General features: G+C 41.9%; 1 protein-coding gene across 3 annotated transcripts in view; it reads right to left on the reverse strand.

The window, feature by feature from the left end:
- Positions 1-21350, reverse strand: part of Inpp5b (inositol polyphosphate-5-phosphatase, 75kDa) — a 53663-nt gene that overhangs the window by 9097 nt on the left and 23216 nt on the right. For all 3 annotated transcript variants that reach the window (XM_005395223.2, XM_005395221.2, XM_013519687.1), the window contains 10 exons: positions 12552-12648; positions 10547-10714; positions 9339-9440; positions 8354-8468; positions 7491-7607; positions 6593-6780; positions 4940-5051; positions 2326-2435; positions 1445-1580; positions 8-118 (listed from right to left, as the gene is read on the reverse strand). In XM_005395223.2, the coding sequence (XP_005395280.1) occupies positions 8-118; positions 1445-1580; positions 2326-2435; positions 4940-5051; positions 6593-6780; positions 7491-7607; positions 8354-8468; positions 9339-9440; positions 10547-10714; positions 12552-12648 (1256 nt within the window). The remainder of the gene's footprint in view (positions 1-7; positions 119-1444; positions 1581-2325; positions 2436-4939; positions 5052-6592; positions 6781-7490; positions 7608-8353; positions 8469-9338; positions 9441-10546; positions 10715-12551; positions 12649-21350) is intronic.

The following is a 21350-nucleotide window of genomic DNA, read 5'->3' on the forward strand; positions in this document are numbered from 1 at the left end:
TCCCTACCTCTCGCTTGGAGAGAGACACAGAAGGAATGTTGGCATTTTCCATCTTATCGAGGGAGCGAACAATTTCCTCCAAAGTCTTCCTGTAGAGCTCATCATTGACGACTTTCACCTGGGACAGAAAACAGCAGAAACTGACTCTGAGGTTTCTGCCTATTTCCTCTTTCTCAATATTAAGCACGTTAATGGTGTTGGAAATAACAGATGACAGCAATGCAGAAAATGAAGGCTAAATACATTTAATTAACTAATAGAGAACCCAATTAACAAGAGGCTTGGAGGGTCCTCCGCTTCGGTAAAGGCACCTGCTTCCTGACCAACAGAAACAAGATACAGAAAGAACGAGCTGCTGGTTCTGTCAGCCTTAGGCCCTAGCAGAAAGATGCCAGGCGCTCAGCTGTTCTGCTTGCTGCCACCCACAGGTCAGCAGTAAGAAATGTTTTTAGGGCTTTGATTTAAAGCAGCATTTCCAAGCTTTTTCACACAATCCAGGCTCTACTTTCTGTATTTTGACTTACAAACATTTCCTATTTTCAAAAAAACTTTAATTATAACATTCATTAGCCTTTCTCAAACTACCCACATCCTCATAGTTCTTGATATGCCTCTACCTATAGCCTCTGTTTTGTTTTTTTTTTTGGTTTTTTTCCGGAACCAGGAATCAAACTCACAACCTTGCGCTTGCCAGGCAGGCGCTGCGCCGCTGAGCTAAATCCCCAGCCCCCTACCTATAGCCTCTGAAAAGACAACAGTCTAGAAAACAAACAGGAACTTCCACGTATGAGTATACAAATGTATATCAAAAGACTTACTAATTATGTTTAAACTATAGAAGGAATTCTGCCTCCAGGATGCCTTTGAACTCCTGGCATTTCTATCCTGCTAGTATCATTTGCAAATTTTGGACCTGCCAACCCCCACAATCATGAGAATCAATACCTAAATAAATCTCTTTCTATAGATCTATGGGTTCTGTCTCCCAGAAGAATTCCAACTAATACAATACTCAATAAATGATGGGGATAAAATAAAAATAATAAATGATGGGGAGAAAAAAATCCCCAGCAACCTAAACTACAATAACAAAATGATGGCTACTATTGTTACCATCTAATTGTTGGAGGCAATGAATTTTAAAATTAATTAACTTAAACAAACTTTTTTTTTTGGTTTTTTGAGACAAGGTCTCATTATGTGGTTCAGGATGGCCTTGAACTCACTATGTAGCCCAGGCTGGCCTCAAACTCACAATGATCCTCCTGCCTCAGCCTCCCAAGTGCTGAGATTACAGGTGCACAACACCATGCCCAGCACTAAACAAATACTTTTTAAAAGGAGCTTCCTCACATTCAAGGGCAGAGGAGGAGGTCAAAAAGACAAAAAGTAATGTGTGAAAACCTGTTCCCAGGATTACAACAGGTACCAGCTGCCCACCTACCCCAATGTCAAACTCTGAGCTGACAGGCTTGTGGTCACTGGTCTTCAAGGCCATGTGGCTCTGGTAACTCAGCTGAGTGATGTTCTTCCCTTTCCACAGGATCCGGTCACACCAGGCAGGAGCACGGCACTTCTCACTGAAATGGAAAGCCCATGCTGGCAACATGCACACTTCCATGCTAGTGCCCAGGGTCAGGCAAGTATCAGGGAAGCACAGCCTTCGCATCCATGTGGCCCAGTAATCTAAGATGACAGAAACAATTTAGGCCCACCAAGGAATAACATATATCCTGTGGGTATCACGCAAAAGAAACTATGGAAGCTCAAAATCCAAACACAGTTCAGACTGATTCTCTGCTCTTTACCCTCCTGTGAGGACAGAAGAAGAGTAAAACAGCAATATAAAAGTACTTAAAAGGAGGCAGTAAAGGGAACAGGCTTTAACTTCCTACTGTCTGCCTCTGCCTATTTGGCAGTCTGATTTTTCTATGCCTCGGTCCCCAACTTCATAAAACAAGGATTAAAAAAAAAAAATCACACCTATCCCAACAGGTTGTTGTGAGGATTAGACAATACAAATAAATGAGGTAATATAAATGACTAGCAAATAATGTGTAATGCACAGTAAACACTAATAAAAATACTACCTAATATGCAATGACCAAGTACAAGCCAAGTTAGATGAAATCACCTCATCTAAAGCATAACTGAAAAGCAAATCAGGATCAAGACATTATGGAACAAAGCCTAAGTCAAATATAAATATATATGGAAAATGCGAGGAAAGAAGCACAGGAAACTAGTGTTCTTCTGCACGTCTATAAGGGCAAGTACTTCCCAGAATTCCTGATTTCCATGTGCTCAGTCCCAAAGCTGACCTACCTAGTATCCCAGTCATCAGAGCCAGTGTCATACTTATACGTAGGCTGGAATGTCAGCGCTCCCTCTGTGTAGCCATCAAAGACAGTCTTGGCAGCCACTTGAATTTTCAGCTATATAAAAGGACAGGAGAAAAATACTTCAGAATAAAATGGTTAAACCTTGAATTAGTAAAGAGAAGAAAATCAATCTGCAAGTCAAGCTCTAACGAAGGGGAAAGGTCTCATTAAAAAAGCTATTCTGCGAGATGTTAACTAACTTATAGGAAGAGGAGAAAGCTGACGACAATCCTTTCACCTGAAATAGTTTTTAAGGCTCTTTTATAAGAGTAAGTGTGGGGCTGGGGATTTAGCTCAGCAGCAAAGCGCCTGCCTGGCAAGCGCAAGGTCGTGAGTTCGGTTCCTGGTACCGGAGAAAAAACAAACAAAAAAAAAAGAGTAAAAGTGTAGGGGCCGGGGATATAGCTCAGCAGCACAGCACCTGCCTGGCAAGCGCAAGGTCGAGTTCGATTCCTGGTACCAAAAAAAAACCAACAAAAAAAACCCAAGTAAATGTATAGCCAGGCATGGTGGCGCACACCTGTAATCCCAGCACTTGGGAGGCTGAGGCAGGAGGATCACTGAGAGTTCGAGGCCAGCCTGGGCTACAAAGTACGCTCAAGGCCAGCCTGAACTGCATAGCAAGACTCTGTCTCAAAAAGAAAAAAGAAAAAAAAAAAGAGTAAATGTGTATGCAAGGGACCTGAGCACAGTCTCACCGGTATGTCCCTGAGCGGACTATGTGCCATTCAACATAGGTTTCCCTTCCTAGTATCAAGCAAGTCACCTGTGCCCTGACTTGGTCCAAATACAGAGACAAAACTTATAGTCAAGCTGAATTATGTGAACTGGGAGACGCTCTGTAAATTTGGGGTTCATAGTAGAATCTACATTATAGGGTCATGAGGAAGGAAAACTATCAACATCAAACACTGCCTGAAATATTTTTTGAAAATAACTAGAATCTTCCCTACTGTACTAATTCTTTCAGCTTGTTTCTGTTTTGCTTTAGAGATAGGGTCTCACTATATAGCTTAGGCTGGCCTTGAACTCGCTATGTAGCCCAGGATGGCCTCAAAGTCATGATCCTCCTCCCTTAGTCTCCTGAGCACTGGAATTACAGGTGTGCACCAATGTGCATGGCTTCCTTTGGTATTAATTCTAGAGCTTCTAATGGATCAACTCAGCAAGAGATAAAACCTACCATTCTCCTGCCTCTTCCCTGACCATGAAGCTTGGCACTGTGCAGATGAGAGGAGAAATGTCAACTCTAACTGGAGACCAAGTCAACTACCTACCCAAGGGATACCACTTGCTAACTTCCTAAAAATATGATTTCCTAAAAACATTATAAAAGGCAATAAGAAATAAGAACTTTATATATGAATGCAAGCTGATGCTTCTTGAATGGGTACATATAGATGGTAATGCCAACTAGAAGGCGAATAACATATAAAATAGATGCTATTACTTCAGGAAAGACCAGAAAAGAAGACAAGCGAAAATAAGTATCAAACTATAAGGGAAATTAGAATGCCTCAGTCCAGAACACAGAAGGAATTAACAGACAGATATGGAAGTGAGTGGATTAATGCTGAATGGGGCACTAAGTAGAACAAAAATAATTTACCAAGGAAAAAAGATGGGGGAGGGAGGAAATGGGTTAACAAATTATTCCACAAAGAAAGACACAGTAGCCGGGGATATAGCTCAGTGGCACAAGTACCTGCCTGGCAAGTGCAAGGTCCTGAGTTCAATTCCCGGTACCAAAAAAAAAAAAAGAAAGACACAGTAAAGTTAAGATTCTTGTCTTCATTAATCTGCTCTGTGGAAGAAAAAGGAAAAAGAAAGACTGAGAATAATAACGACACTGAAGTTATTAAAGACTGGTGTGAGGTACGATTAGATTAAAAAAGGAAAATGATGTTACATTTGGAACAACTTTGACCACTTGAAAAGTCTGAAATCTACTGAGAGTAGCCAGAAAAGATTTCCCTCGTCCTGTGAAATGGGCAATGCTCTGAGAATGAAATGCTACGTCAAGGGGCCGGGTATATAGCTCAGCGGCACAAGTGCCCGCCTGGCAAGCGCAAGGTCCTGAGTTTGATTCCCAGTACTGGAAAAAAAAAAAAGAGAAATGCTATGTCAAATAACAACAGTGGAGAACAGCAGGTTACACTGCCTCCTGTAGGCATCAAAGAAAGATACTTGGAGCTCGCCCTCACACTGGAGACTTCTAGTGAAGGGAAGGATGTAGGAAGCAGGAGCCTTACTCAAATTAAATTATAATCATCGTAAATATGCCAACTACTTCATTTATAAAAGTTGGGCCCTTTTTGTCTCAACTTCAGACCTCTGGAATGAATCAGAAAGAACAAGATATGCTCCAAAAAGAGACAGGTGCCTCAAGGAAAGAGCCAATGGGAAGCCACAATGGCAGAGAGAAATGTAGAAGAAATGAAGAAGGAACTGGACAGCACCAGCTCCTCAGGGAAACCCAATCTGAGGCGGGTGAAGCTGAGGGCAGGCAAGCCAGGCTTCCTCCTCTGCCTGCAGAGGACACAGGTGGTCATCTGTACCTGATCATATGCATACAGGGTTTGAAAGGCCTTCTCTTCGACGAGCTTTTTCACTTTTTCCACATCCAGATCTTCTATCCTGTAGTTGAGGTCCCCAAGCCACAAGATTACACTGTGAGGACAGAGCACAAAAGTGATAGGGTTTAGGAGGGACTTTAACCCATTCTATCCAGGTGCTTCTGACGGAAGGTCCTTGAGTCTCCGCCTCTTAGGAGCTGGGTGGGAAACTGACTTAGCCATTCTGGAATTTTCTTTCTTTGCTATCCTATTTAATACCAGGCCTAACATGCTGCTTATTTAAGTTTTTTGGGTCCAATTCAAGATCATTATGAGTAGCCCTGAGTTGTCCTCCACTACTTCACTCTTAGAGAGTTGGAAAGATGGCCTAGTCAGATCGAAAAGCAAGACAAGAATTTACCCCACTGCTGGGAAGAGGTTAAAAAAAAAAATGAAGAAGAAGAAGAAGAGTTGAAAGTCATGCCAATTACCCAGGGACTCCAAGGCAATGGTGCCATGAGGACATCTCCACCTCCATGTACAGTACAGTCCATAAAACTCACTATCAACCTTCCTTTCTAGACAGAACTCCTCTCAAACAAAACTCACTCTTTGTAGTGCAGCCTGGATTTAACCACCACTGTATCACTGGTGGGCTCGTTCTGTACTCCTGGGAAGAGCTTTGACAGGTGGTTTATTACGCCTGCTGCTTTGGGACAAAGCAAACGGAAGACTCCCTGATGACATCGTACATCTCCTGAAGTCTAACACTGCTGCATCTGAAGCCAACAACCATGCCTTCAGAGCACCTGCACAGCAGTACACATGGCCTCCAGATAAATGCATCCACAGGCTAAAAGCAGAAGACTGCCCAGCAACCTGCAATCTCATACACGAGTGTCTCCAAGTATACCAGCATGGAGCAGCTCAGCTAGAAGACGTGCTGCCTGCCAGAGGTCGTGGAAGAGAAAAGCCATCCTGTCAGCTTCCAGGACACCAACGAACTAAGACAGATCCACTGCAGCAGGCAGGATGAGAAGTGAGACTTGTTTATTCCCTGGCAAGCACCATGGCCCCAATGGCTTCTTCCTCTTTGTAAAAGCAGTGGCATAAGCTTCTACTGTTACCATATAGTCTGAAATTCTAGACCTCTGAATTCAAAGAGTAAGTTTTAGAAATAACTGAAATAAAGAATGAACAAAGATGCACAACATGCTCTAAGCAGCTGCACTCATAGCTTCGTAAAGTTGACTCAAGAGAAAAAAAAAGACCAAGTAGAGGCAAACAAATGCAGTCCCACTCTCTACTGCACAAGCCCTGGAAAAGCAGACATGAAGTCCTAAAACGTACTTCTGAAAACTATGTTTGAGACGCTTGTTCTTTCGTTGCTTTCCTCACAATGCCAGGTCCAGGCACATCCATATTAAAATAAATCTTACATTTTTCCAGGGACAAATGATGTTTGAGAATGGTTCTTCAGGTCTGCCAGCTGGTATGTCAGGAAACTCAAAATTTCCAAGAGCTCTAATCTGCAAGTAACTGACAGCTGGCAGGTACCCTACCCCAGCAGTCACCTCCCCAACAACTATAGACACCGAGCCCACAACTCTCCACACCACTCCCGGAGAGCCGTACAGGGAAGCAGCCCAAACTCACTCGTGCTTGCTGATGGTGAGAGCGGGAAGGCTTGGGTCAACCTGGCAAAACTGCATTCGAGAACAAATGTCTTTATAGTCTTGGTTTCTCCTCTCATACTCTTCTATGTGGGCTGCCAAGTGAGAATTCACAATGCAGATGCTGGTGTTGTGCAACTGGAACCTGATCGCCACACCTCCTTTGTTACCCTATTAAAAGGATCCAAAAAATCTAATCTTCAACTTCATTGTGTCAGTCATTTAATCCTGCAAACTTTCAATATGTTTTGTCTCACAGTCTTCATCATAACCCTGCGAGGTTATTATCTAACAGTCTACGATAAGAAAGCAAATCCACGAGGGTACAAAGACTAGCTCATCACTGGAAAGCTGAGCCCAGAGCCTGGTATTCACAATCTAGAGGTCTTTTCTCTTCATCACAGGCCAGCCATATGCTTTTCGTCTCCACACAAACCTCAGCTCTTGCAAGAGAACATAAGAGCAGGACTCAGCCTCGAGAAGTAGAAGAAATTGCAAACCTTCGGCCTTCTTTGCTTTTCTTTGCAACCCAATGTAGTTTCTGCACCATGCTTGATAAGTTAGATAGCAGGATCAATCAGAGTTGATCCCCCGAGTGTTGAGTAAACATGAGGATAGGTGCTGACTGGGCAAACCAGCCAGCAATTTACTAACATGTGATTTCTAAATGGTCTGGTCAATCCAGCCCTCTACTCAGGACATGTGTAGTCACTGCATCACAAACTGAGTTAAGGGGCTGAGAAGATAGCTCATCGGCACAGCATCTGCCTGGCAAGTACAAAGCCCTGAGTTTGATTCCCAGTACACACACACACAAAAGCCGAGTTAAAATGGTAAGGGTCAAAAGCTTTCCGTGCCCCATATTATAACCAAGAACTCACCATCCTTCCCATGATTCCTGTCCCTACAGTCTCAGTTTCCACTTCTGAGATGTATGCTGCATGTTCCTGTTTGACATATAACAGTAGCATAATCCCAACCATTCGAATGAGCTTCACCTGGAAAATATAGTCAAATATTCAAGTCACGCTATCAGACAGAAATGGCAAACAAGAATAAATACCCTCCACTGGGTGCGGTGGCACACACCTGTAATTCTAGCACTCAGGAGGCTGAGGCAGGAGGACTGCTGCGAGTTCAAGGCCAGCCTGGACTGAAATGTGACCCCCGTCTCAAAAAGACCAAAAACAGCTGGGGATATAGCTCAGTGGCACAAGCGCCTGCCTGGCAAGTGCAAGGTCCTGAGTTTGATTTCAAGTACCACAAAAAAAAAAAAAAAAAAAAAAAGAATAAATACCCCCCAAAGGAAAAGTGACTAACTGGCTGAGAGAATTAATGTATCTCCTTCCCCATGCCAAGAGGCCAGGTAATCACCTGTTTAACTCTCTGAACATGTTACATGATAAACTAAAAGGTCACAAATGCCAAGACCTTGCATCTTTCCCACCCAGAGGAGATCTTTCTGGAGGACGTGAAACTGGAAATAGGATAATTAAGACTGGCTTATGATAAAGGTCATGGAGAGGATAAAAAATTATCTGAGCCAGGCATAGTGGCGCATGCCTGTAATCCCAGTACTTGGGAGGCTGAGGCAGTAGGATCTCTGTGAGTTCAAGGCCAGACTGCAATACATAGTGAGACTCTGTCTCAAAACAAAACAAAACAAAACAAAATACCCTAAAAATATGTGAGAACTTCCCTAAATAGTAACATAAAATTAAAACGTGCCTGGCTCCTCTCTTACCTTTGCATACTTGGCGTCTGGATGAAGACTCTCTGACACAGCTTTAAACCACTCTTCCTCCTTTGGAGTATCATGAAAGAAAAAGGCTTCCTTACTTAGATCAAGCTCCTGGAACCTATTTGAAGAAGGAACCAATTAGTACAGCAACATTCACATCACATATTCTCAAATTGGTTGAGGAGCATAAATCCTTGCTTTCTAGCTAAACTGGAGGACCCTCAGCAGGGGAAAAAAATAAACACTTAAGACCCAAACACTTAAGAACTAAATGCAATGGAGCTTACAAGGTGTTTTTATAAACACCAACCCATTTCCTCTTCATGCTGCAGCCTATGAAGTAGCTGTAAGCACCCCTATTTTACATCAGCAATCACTCATTCACACAAGCACCAAATGGCAAACTGGGACCCCAAGCGAGGTCTGTGTAAATTCCAAATGTAGCTTTTCACAATACACCACATGGCAGTGGTCTGCTGCTTTTCCCCACCAACAGTGCCTAGTACAGTGATGAGAGAATAGTAAGAGGGAAACAAAATTAACTCATGGGACTTTCTTTGGCTCACCCGCTTTCCAGGGAAAAGGTATCTTTGGTTTTTGCTTTTTTTTTTGAGACAGGGTCTTGCCACGTAGTTCAGGCTGGTCTTGAACTCACTATGTAGCCCAGACTGGCCTCTAATTTGTGGCAATCCTCCTGCACCGGCCTCCCAAGTGCTGGGATTATAGGCATGAGCCACCACATCCCGCATATATTTTTGCCTTCTGACCAATACAGTTGGATGTCCAAGTAAGGAAATTCAGTTCGGGGTGAAATAATTTTAATAGGGTGATAATAACAGTGCTGAGTATAGCACTCTGTCATTATGCACATGGTCATTTTTCCATTCCTTCCCCTGCTGTGAACTCAGCTACATATTTGTGTCCTCACTCTATCAATACTGCTGTCCATGCGGAAGGATGGAAAGACAACTAAAAGAAAAGCACTCACCCTACACAGTACACATCGGGGGCCTGGATACCATGGCTCAGCCAGGGCCGGAGGCATTCCTTGGGGGACTGTCCATTCACATTGTAAGTTCCCACAAAAAATCTGCCACAAAAAAACCCACCAGTGATTGAGAAGCACCATGGAGATGACAGAGGAAGACATTTTATGCTGATTTTGCCTTTTTTCAGTCTGTGTGGAGTAGCACTTTAAGAATACAAACTGTCATGCATTTAACCTAGACCAGGGATTGTGGCACCCAGGAGTGACTGCAGGCTGCCATGACATTTGTTGCTTTCGTGGTAATAACTTCAGTTTACTTTGAATATTCTTACATCCCTTAAATAGCCATTATACACCACCAACCACAAAACAATTTCTTACCCTGTGTATGCTACCAATAACAGGATAGAAAGTACCTTAGTAATTACTTTTGGCAGGAAAGCAACACCAGCGTTCAAAAGGTTGTTTCTTCACCATAATTCGCTGTTTATGTTTCTAGGAACAACGTTACTTTTTCTTATACTTACAACACAGTGCTTTTTAAAAATCTAGCAGAATGCTGCAACCTGTATTTATTTTAAGTAATCCTGTCTAAAAAGATGACCAAACATTAATTTAACTTCATTTTAAGTGATTTTTTTAGGGCCGGAGATATAGTTCAGCAGCACAAGTGCCTGCCTGGCAAGTGCAAGGTCCTGAGTTCGATTCCCGATACCAAAAGTAAATAAATAAATGAATTTTTGGCTGGGCATGGTGGCTCATGCCTGTAATCCCAGCACTCAGGAGGCTGACGCAGGAAGATTACCATCAGTTTGAGACCAGCCTGGGCTACATAGTGAGTTCAAGGCCAGGCTAAACTACATGGCGAGACCCGGTCTCAAAAAATCAGAATAAATGAATGAATTTCTTCAAAGGTACAGAAGAACACAAAACTCAAGATATCTTTCTTCTGAACTCATTTATCTCTAAATATTTCTGTAATTATCAGCAAGCTGTGGTATTCATACCATACCTGCCATATTCCTGCCCAGAACTGGCACAGAATAAGTGGCTGTTAATGAAGGGTAGAATTACTCACTCTGAAAATAAGGAAAGAGATCCTACAGGATGATTTCCTTCCCACTTTAGGGCTCGGAGGGAAATGCTTACATTCCAGACAGCTGAACGATCATTTTGCTTTGAAAACAGTCTACAAGCCAGTTAACTACCTGAAGTTCTGGATATAGGTATAATCGTCTTCTTTCTGTACTAGATGTGACTTTACAATTGTATCTCGCAGTCCAAACTTCTGCATCGATAAAATATGAGCCTTGTCTGATACTGTGATAGTGGAAGAGCGAACCAGGTCAGTAATTTCAGACTTGGATTTATTCTGTCTGGAAAAATAAGAACATTTTTATTCATATTTTGATGAGTCCTCACTGGCAAAATGAATGAATAAGAAGCTAGGATTTTTTACACACGAGTATCTGAATCACAGGAGACTAAAGGAAGCCAAAACAAAATTCATTTGCTAAAACATCATTTCTATAGGAAATTAGGTGAACTTTTATGTTGTTGATTGCACAATATACTGGTCTGGAGATTTTTCTGATAACAGAGTCAGAGAATCTTAGGGCAGAAGGGGACCTTAAGGATAATCTAATATACTTCATTTTCAGCTAAGAAAAATGAAAGCCAGCATCATCCATGATTTGCCTAGCAGGATGAGGGCAGAGTATGAATTAGAACTCAGATCTGACAAAGCTCTTTCTAGACCCTCATACAAAAAACCTATAAAACATCAGCTGTTTTGACTCAATACTTTTGCTTCTTTATTTCTCTTTCACAGGAATAATCCAAAGTAATAGGAGAGTAGAGAATTACATTTTGTTGCTATTTAGAGTCAACTACAAATTATTTAGGTGCCAGTTTAAACAAAATTTGACATATTTACCTAATAGAACCCTATGTAACAGCCTAAGAAACTTTTATTGAAGGCCACTTACTAAAATATATATGACATATAAACCTGTTTGACCCTGAATCAATACCACATGAATGTTTAACATCACTATCATTATTAACACTGATGAAGGCTATGTAAGAATATATCTCTGTATATCGAGACGGCTCAAGAGTAAATTGACAATGACAGCTCTGGCTCCATTTTAGAATTAGAGATTGTTGCCAGGCATGGTGGCGCATGCCTGTAATTCCAGCACTTAGAAGGCTGAGGCAGCAGGATCGTTGCAAGTTTGAGAACAGCCTGGGCTACAAAGTGAACTGCACAGTGAGACCCTGTCTCAAAAACACACACACACACACCAAAAAAAAAAAAAAAAGAAAAAAGAAAAGAATTAGAGATTGTTCACTGCTATGTAAGTGGCAATTAAAATAATAATACAAAGAAGAAAGTACTGTTATCTTGACCAAGTGATTCTGGCTATGAGCTGTAGGGGGCAGTGGAGTATGAACTAAATATAATACACAGCACATCAGGAAAAAAAACAAATTAAAACTTTTTTTTTTGTCTTTAAGAGACAGGGTCTCGCTATGCAGTTCAGGCTGGACTTGAGCTCACTTTGTAGTCCAAGCTGGTCTCGAACTTGCAATGATCCTCCTGCCTCAGCCTCCTGAGTGCTGGGATTACAGGCGTGCGCCACCACACCCGGCCAAGATGTATTTGCAAAGTCAGAAAACATTTTAAAAAATGGGAGGGGAAAAATCAGACACTTCTAATTTTCCACATTTTTGAAGGAAGGTTAAAAGGCTAAGTTTAAACTACTAAAGTTGCCACTTGCTAGTTCTGAGATCTTGGGCAACATACAACTTCTTAACACTCGAATTTCTTTAGTGCCAAAACATAAAAAGGTACTTAACCCTTAGTCAAAACAAGATAGTCTAGCTGGGTGTGGTGATGTACACCTGTAGTCTTAGCACTAGGGAAGCTGAGGCAGGAGGATTGCCACCAGTTCAAAGCCAGCCTGAGCTCATAGTGAGTTCAAGGCCAGCCTGAACTACATAGTGAGTTCAAGAAAAACACAACAATAAAACAAGATAGCCCATTTAAAATGATGATGTCTGGTAGTCACAATAAGTACCAGTAAATGTCAGGTATTACAAACATCTCTTAGGCCAGCTAAGTTTCTTATATCATGCACAATAATGGTCTCAGTTCTCTAATGAGACCTTCTATCCTAAGAGATGCAAGTGAAGGGAGAGTTACGTTACCTTGTGAGCAAGTTTTCTGCTTTGTCCTGACCTCCAGAGCTTTGGTCCCCAAGTAGACTTTTCCCATTTGATCTTGAATTGTCAAAGTTAGAAACACCTGGAGAATAAGAGAAGGGATTAAAATATAGGACATATGCTTTAGTACACAGACCACAGCTGCTCTAGTGGTAGCCTAGGAATTATTGGTAGTCCACATACAGCTTGTAAGCAACAGAAAGACCCATGCTGGTACATGGGTGAAGTCCACAGGGGATGTACAGAGGTGACAAGTATTTCTTTCACTTGGATGCTTACACTGTGGAAAACATAACTAATCTAGCTAGTCTAAGTCTGTTTTCTCAGGGAAGAATATATTATACAATGAACAGAACTATTAAATCTGAATATCTAAGTTTTATCACCAGATTATTAACCTATTATTTATCAGCTATTATTTATTAACATTTTAACTTTGCACAAGCCACCTGACCTCTCTTAATCTCAGTAAATGATCTGTCCCGTCTTTCTTACGGGTTTACTGCCAAGATCAAATGAGTTGACATGTAAGCACTTTAATAGCCACACAGCATATTATAATAGAAGACAATGATCTTATTACCATCTGTTGCAAGTGAGTCTTCGGCTCTATAGAGGAGAAAGGCAAAGGTCAGAGATCTAAAACTGGAAAGGGTCTAAGTGCTTTGGGAATAAGAAGTGCTTGTCATTGTCAACAAATTGCTTGAAAACCAAAGAACCCAAGGATGATCAACAAAGAAATATTTTGGGAAATTTGTTAATCCAAGATAAACCTAAAAAAGAAAATTAATCTGCCAAAAGCTTCTTTGCTCCTTAAAAAGCCAAACTTCTTGTCAACAGGGGACAACATGAAGAAGCCACAGAGAGACATGACATCAATATATGAGTTATGGGAAGGCGCCCAGGAGGCATGAAACACTGCCAAAGAATTCTGCTCTGAAGATTATTACTAAACATGGATTTCTCAACATGTATCCATAAACTAGAACAAAAAAACTGCTGAAAAATAAAACAATCATTTGAAACATGAAAATAGTTACACTTCAATGCTGCCAATCACCAAACCCTATGGGCTTTATGCCCTTCCATTCATATGCTGAAATCCTAAACCACCAGCCCCATGCTGACAGTAGATGAAACCTTTGGGGAACACTTAGGTGATGAGAGGATCCCTCCAGAATGAGATTAGTGCCCTTATAAAGAGGAGACAGAGTAGCTGTGTGAGGACACATAGGAAAAACAGCCCTAGGTAAACAGGAGACACTGAATCTACTAGCACCTTGACCTTGGACTTCCCGGCCTCCAGAACAGTGAGAAGCAAGTCTATTGCTTATAAACTAACCCTGGTACTCTATTAAGGCAGGCTAAATGGACTAAGATGCAAAGGTCTTTCAATTTTGCTTTGTAAATGCCTTTCGAATCAATATATTCCCATTCCCAATATCACTGTGCTAACCTAGGCTACCAACATCTCCCCTGAATGGCTACGACAGCCTTAGCCAGTCTCAGCTTCTTTTCTCACCCTCCATATGTTCCGACCCAAACTCCTTACCATGGCTGGGATTTTTTTTTTTTTTTAATTTTATCTGATCACATCACTTTAAACCTTTTTTTTTTTTAATTGACTTATTTATTTATTTATTTATTTATTTTTGTCTTTTTGAGACAGGGTCTGGCTATGCAGTTCAGGTTGGCCTTGAGTTCACTTTGTAGCCCAGGCTGGTCTCAAACTCACAATGATCCTCCTGCCTCAGCCTCCCGAGTGCTGGGATTACAGGCATGTGTCACCACGCCCAGCACTTTAAACCTTTTAAAGATTCCCCACTCACTAAACCCAAGTCCCTCCATGTAGTTGCCAAGGTTCTCCTCAGTCTGGACCCTACCACCTTGCCAGTCCTTACTGCTAGCACAGTTTCTAGAGCCAGGCAAAGACCCTACAAAAACTAGCTCCCTCTTCCCCGCTGTGCCTGAGACACTTTAGCCAGCTAATTCCTACTCATTCTGTGGGTCACCAAACTTTTCCTATAAATGGCCAGAATGAATATCCTAGGCCAGGGGTGGCAGCAGGTATTTGTATCATTGAAAGCTCTAAAAGGTTTGCCATCAATGTCCTAGGTTTTGCAAGCCATATATGATCTTGGTCCCAGCTTCTCAACTCTGCCATGATAATGCAAATGAAATTTTATTTATGGATCCTGAGATCTGAATATTATATAATTTTCACACATCATACATTTTAGTCTTTTCAAACATTTTTAAATGTGGCCTGCCAGGCACTGTAGCACACATCTATACAGTCTCAGCTACTGGAAGTTCAGGGCCAGCCTGGCAGCACAGCCAGACTCTGTTTTAAAAGTAAGGAAAGAAAGGAGGGAGGGACAGAAGGGAAAGAAAGAATGAAAACCATTCTTAGCCCATGAGCTGAAAAAAGCCAAATTCATATACAGGTGTGTGCCACCACGGCCAGCTCCTGATTTTAGTGTTCTAATAGCTCCCTGTACTTCACCCAGGCTGGCCTCAACTGCTACGTATTCGATTTTTTCCTCCCTAGGTAGACCAAGCTTACTAAGGAGGAGACCACATCTGACTTATCCATGAGCACACTACCTAGCACATTATAAGTGCTGCAATCCTCAACAACTCAAGAGAAAAGATGAAAAAGACCTAAATCACCTGTGAGTCATATTAATATCCAAGTTCAAGCCTGTAGCATTCTTTTGGAATATCTAAGGTAATCTTCCCATCGTCATTGCTGAATTCCCATTCAGCATACAACAAACATAAGAAAGGGAAAACTAGAATAGGTTTTTCTCTGGGTTCTTTTGTTGTTTTTCAGTTCTTTTAAGACAGGCTCTCCCTACGTAGCTCAAGCTGGTCTCAAACTACTATGCAGCCCAGTGTGGCCTCAAATTTAGTATCTTCCTCCCTCAGTCTCCTGAGTGCTGGGATTGCAGAGATGCATCATCACACATGGTTACAATAGATTTTTGAAAGTTTTACTATCCCGTGGTTACTTAATTAGTACTTTTTTGCTGGATATACACCCATAATCCCAACACTCAGAAGGCTGAGGCAAGAGGATCGCCACCAGTGTAAGGCTAGCTTGAGTTGCACAGTGAGACTCTGTTTCAATTTTTTAAAAAAAGACTTTCTGAACCAAATTCAACTATATTCCATTCTCTTACTTTATTATAAGCTATAAGGCTTAGAGAACTAAGGTATTTAAACTAGTGAATGGGATCCTGAGACATCTTCTAGAATGACTGAAATTTTAAAAACTAATGATACTGGTTGCTGTAAGGATAGAGAACAACAGTAACTTTTTATCATAATAAGACAGAAAATAGTATACTACTTTGGAAGACAGTCTGGCAGTTTCTTTCAAAATTAAAGTCTTAGCCAGGCATGGTGGCACACGTCTGTAATCTCAGCAGTTGGGAGACTGAGGCAGGAGGACTACCTCAAATTTGAGGCCAATTTGAATTACATAGTGAGACACTGTCTCAAAAAAACAAAATAAGGAGCTGGGGATTTAGCTCAGCGGCACAGCACCTGCCTGGCAAGCGCAAGGTCTTGAGTTCGATTCCCGGTACCAGAGAAAAACAAAACGATAAATAAATAAATAAATAAAAGGTAGGGGACACAGTTTAGTGGCACAATGTTTATCTAATATATGCAAGACTCTGAGTTTACTATATGTGCTGCTGAAGCGAGCACAAAACCCTGGGTTTAATCCCCAGTCCTAAAAAAAAGGAAAGGAAAAGTGGAAAAAAGCCCTGCACACAAATGTTTATAGATGCCTAGTGTGGTGGTGCACACCTATAATCCCAGCACTCAGGAGGCTGAGGCAGGAGGATCAATGTGAATTTGAGGACAGCCTGGGCTACAATCAATGTGAGTTTTAGGACAGCCTGGGTACAAGACTACATAATGTGTTCAAGGCCAGCCTGAACTGTACAGCGAGACCCTGTCTCAAATAAGTAAGAAAAAAAATGTCTATAGCAACTTTATTTACAATTGCCAAAAATCAGAAGTCTAAGATGTCTTTCAATAGGTAAATAGATAAACAAACTACTAAAATATGTAAATATTAAAAATATTATTCGGCAACTATAAAATGAGTTATCAAGCCCCAAAAAGGCAAGAATGATCTTAAATGCATACTTCTAAGTGAAAGAAGTCAATGAGAAAAGGATGTAAATTATATGACTCCAATTATAGAACACACTGGGTAAGATGAAACTGTAGAGATGGTAAACAGAACAGTGGTTGTCAAGGGTTCCGCAGGTGGGGATGAAACAAACCCATGAAAGACAGGGGACTGATTTTTTAGGGCAGTGAAACTGTAACAGCAGATATGTGACACTATATTTCAAACCCCAAAGGACTTCTCGGCACAAAGAACAAACCTTAATGCATATATACATATATATGTATTTTTTTTTTTTTTTTAAGAGAGGGAGTCTCAAGGTGTTGCCCAAGCTGGCCCCTAACTCCTCAGCTCAAGGGATTCTCCCATCTCAGCCTCCCACTTTGGGGAGAAGGACATTCTTTCAATGTATTACCTATGCAGGACTTCAGGCCTCACCAAGCCATATGATTGATTCTGGAGGCAGTCTAGCAAAAGCATTAGTGTAAAAGGAAATGACAGCAGGACCTGTGTCCCTGTGGAAAGCCACTGGGACAGCACGAGATGCCTTGCTGAGATATGCCCGAAGGAATGATAACACGATGGCTAAGTCAAGTCCCATTCCTGCGATAATTGAGTTGTACTGTCCTTGCCAATCCTGTTAATTATTCCTCCCATTTGCCCTGTTGCTGCTTTTTGTTTGTATCCCAATAGGCTGGCTAAGGGGGATGGTAATCAAGGCTTCAGTCCCCTGATCCCATAGCTTTCTCTCTCATTTTTCTTTTCATCCACGGGGTCCTTGTTCTTGGGACCTGTCACCCCACACAGAAACTGACTATACACTGACACCACATGGGCAGCAGCCCCTGGTCCTAATGTACCCTTCCCCTTGCCCTGGTACTGGGGATTGACTCCGGAGCCTTCACACTGAGCTATGTCATCGGCCTTTCTAAATTTTCATTTTTAATTTTGAGACAGTCTCACTACATCACTTATACTCCTGCTGCCTCAGCCTCCCAGAGGCATGAACTACCACATCCAGCTTAGATCTTAGTTTTTAGTATCGTTCTCCAATAAAAGGAACCAATGACTCCTGGAAACTATGGTTATTTTAGACTGAAACAGGAAATATACAAAACGAGCCTGAGGCGCTAGGGATTTAGCTCAGTGGCACAGCGCCTGCCTGGTAAGCCCAAGGTCATGAGTTCAATTCCCAGTACAGGGGGCAGTGGCGGGGGTGGGGGGAGAGACAAAAAACAAAAAACAAAATGAGCCTGAATCTTACAGTACCAGCAAATAACAAAGTAGTCAAAGAAACAAAACAGCCACAATGATGGGGCTATGTCAAAGGAACACAGGGGCCAACTGAAAGAACATTCAATACCAAAGGCGGAACAATGTGAGCAACAAAGTAAATACCATAGTTATACTCTGGTTTATAACTCAGTGTATAAAATAAATATCTACCAGTTCATGCTGATATAAATAAATAGCTGAATAAAAAATAAATGGGAAAGAAGAGATACATCTTCCTGGAAGAATACCAAATAATTTACCTAGGTAGTTCTACCTTCAAGGAGGTAGAATACAACTCCCCACTCCTGAAGTGAGGGGTTGCACATATGACTTCCTTCCAAAGAAAACAGCATGGAAGGAAGAAAAAAAAAACTTTACAGTGGAGAAATCTGACAAACACGTCCTCGGCCAAGTGGTCAAGGTTCACATCAAAAGTGATAAGTCATGTTGATAAGTATACTCTTGATGGCCAAGCATGGTGCTGCATGTCTGCAATCCCAGCTGCTTGGGATGCTAGGGTGGGGGCTCAAACGTGTGAGGCCAGCCAAGGCAACACAGCAAGACTCTGCTCTCACAAAAGTAAAATAACGTGTATCTTTGATGTGGTGTTACAAGCACAATACTTCATCTTTGTGGTCTCCCCTCCAACAGTCTAATGAGAAAAACACAGCACAAATCCAAGTTGAGGGGGCTTTTCTTTTTCTTTTTCCTTTTCTTTCTTTTTTAATTTTTCAGTACTGGGGATAGAACCCAGGGCCTTAACACTGACCTACACTATGCTTTTTTTAAAAAAAGATCTTTATAACAGGGTCTTGCTAAACTGCCCAGTTGCCCAGGGAGCACTGTGCTACATGTGCTCCTCCCTCCCCCGTGCTAGAGATCGAATTCAGCGCACAGGGCAAGCAGCCTACCACTGAGCTGCACCTCGCTGTGTTGCCCAGGCTGGGCTCAAACTTGTTATGCCTGTGCCTCAACCTCCCATACTGCTGGGACCCCAGGCGTGCACCACCCAGCCTCACTCTTGTAATTACAACACTTTACTGCAGCATCAGCAAAGGTCAGCTATCTGAAGCTAGTGAAGACTCGGTAGCATTTCCATGTGAAATGTTGACTTTATACATTTTGTCTTGTAATTTAAATCTACATGCAGGAACTGAAACACAGTAAAAGAAAAATGCCAAAACAGCTAGAAAAAAAAGATGGCATCAAGTTGTAGCATACAGACGTGCTCTTTAAGTTTAATAGGCCTGTTGGGAAGCACATGAAACATAACTACCTAATAAATTAACAGATTGAGAATCCTTATTTCTATTCAGTGGAGAAGCAAAAACAAAAACAAAATAAAAGCTCTACTTGTTTCTGTATTTTATTTAGCGATGGAGGCTGTAAACCCATGAAAGTCAACAATATATTCTGATCTATCTGTTGTCCTTTGTCCCTTGTTCATTTTTTGTGATATGCTCACCGGCACATTTTGTTTTCAATTACCACTCCAGGTTCTTTTTTTCTTTTTCTTTTTTTTTCTGAGACAGGATCTCACTGTGTAGTTTAGGCGGGGCTTGAACTTGTGGCCATCCTCCTGCATCAGCTTCCCAAGTGCTGGGATTACAGGCGTGTGCCACCACACCCAGCTCAGATTCTTCTCTCTCCCCACTCACACCCGCATCTAACTCCTCGGCAATTCAGGTAAGGCTCAAAAATACAGCCAGAGGTTCTCACCAAGCCTAGAACAGCAGCTTCCTCTCCTTTGCGCTTCTTTGCACACCCTACAGTTAGTCTTCCATTTAGCAGTCAGAATAAACTTTGATGAAAGTTGTATTAGTCACTGGATGAAGTAACTTCAGATAGCTTCCCCTCACACTGACAATAAAATCCAACCCTTGAAGGTTTAGAAGCCTTGGCCTAACTGGGCCTCTAAGACCTCTGGGGCCTCAGCTTTGACCTTGTGGGGCATTCAAGCTCATGCTCACTGCAGGCCGTACTCTTCCTGCTGCTCCCTGTCTGCAATGTGCTTCCTCCAGATCCCCACACTCATCACTCCTTCACTGCATCCAGGCCTCTGTGCAGAAGCACAAAGCTCACTGTGTGTGGCCTACCACAGCACATCGCCCTTACTGCAGAGGCTCCCACACCTTCTCAAGTCACAGCACCCTCCCGTCTCTGTATTTTTAAGGTACCTCTAGACCAAAGTAGTATCTAACTTTTGAGTCCTAAATTGTTAGGCCCACATAAATTAATAATACTGAAATCCTAATAACTTAGCAGTTTGAAAAAAAATACACAGTAAGTAGAAAATCTATCATTTTTTCTTTTCCTTTTTTTTTTTTTTGTCTTTTTGAGACAGGGTTTCTCTATGCAGTTCAGGCTGGCCTTGAGCTCACTCTGTAGCCCAGGCTGGTCTTGAACTCACAACAATCCTCCTGCCTCAGCCTCCTAAGTGCTGGGATTACAGGCATGTGCCACCACGCCTAACCTCTTTTTTCTTTTTTTTTAAAGCAGGCTCTCACTACACAGTGCAGGGCAGCCTTCAACTCACTGTGTATCCCAGGCTAGCCTTGAACTTGTGATGATCCTCCTGCCTCAGCCTCCCCTCCCAATTACAGGGATTACAGGTGTGCACAACCAGGTCTGGCTTCCATTTCATCTTGATCACAACTATTCCCTACTGTGTACCTGTTGTGCTACACAACTCAAACCTTGGAATCATGCTGGACACCACACACAATGTTCCACATGATTTATGCACAATATGGGTAGATATGGGTGGAGCATATCGAATCCAAAATGCTCCAAACTTTTTGAACACCAACATGATGCCACAAGTAGGTAATTCCACACCATATAACTTTGTTTCATGCACAAATTTAGAAATACTCTATGAGGGGCTGGGGATTTAGCTCATCGGCACAATGCCTGCCTGGCAAGCACGCAGTCATGAGTTCGATTCCCCGTACCGGAAAAAAAAAAAAAGAAATATCTATGAAATTACTTTTAGGCAATGTATTTTTAGAGATATATGAAACAAAAATGAATTCTTTTTCTGGTATTTTGAAACAGGGTCTTGCTAAATTTTCCAAGCTGGCCTTGAAATCAAGGTTCTGCTTCAGCCTCCCAAGTGCTGGGATTATAGACATGGGCCACCAGACCTGGCTTTGAAAGATAAATGAACTTTGTGCTTAGACTTGGGTTCCATCCCTGAGCTGGCTCATTATACATATGTAAATATTGGAAAAGTCTAAAAAAATCCAGCCTGAAACACTTCTGGTCCTAACCATTTTAATTACGGGATACTCAACCTTTAATCACAGCAGTCACCAAAAACCCAGGTTTGTAAAGACAGGACCTCATTAAAAGGAAAG

Source organism: Chinchilla lanigera, unplaced genomic scaffold, assembly GCF_000276665.1.
Source record: "Chinchilla lanigera isolate Chin_1 unplaced genomic scaffold, ChiLan1.0 scaffold00051, whole genome shotgun sequence".
Lineage (NCBI taxonomy): Eukaryota > Metazoa > Chordata > Mammalia > Rodentia > Chinchillidae > Chinchilla > Chinchilla lanigera.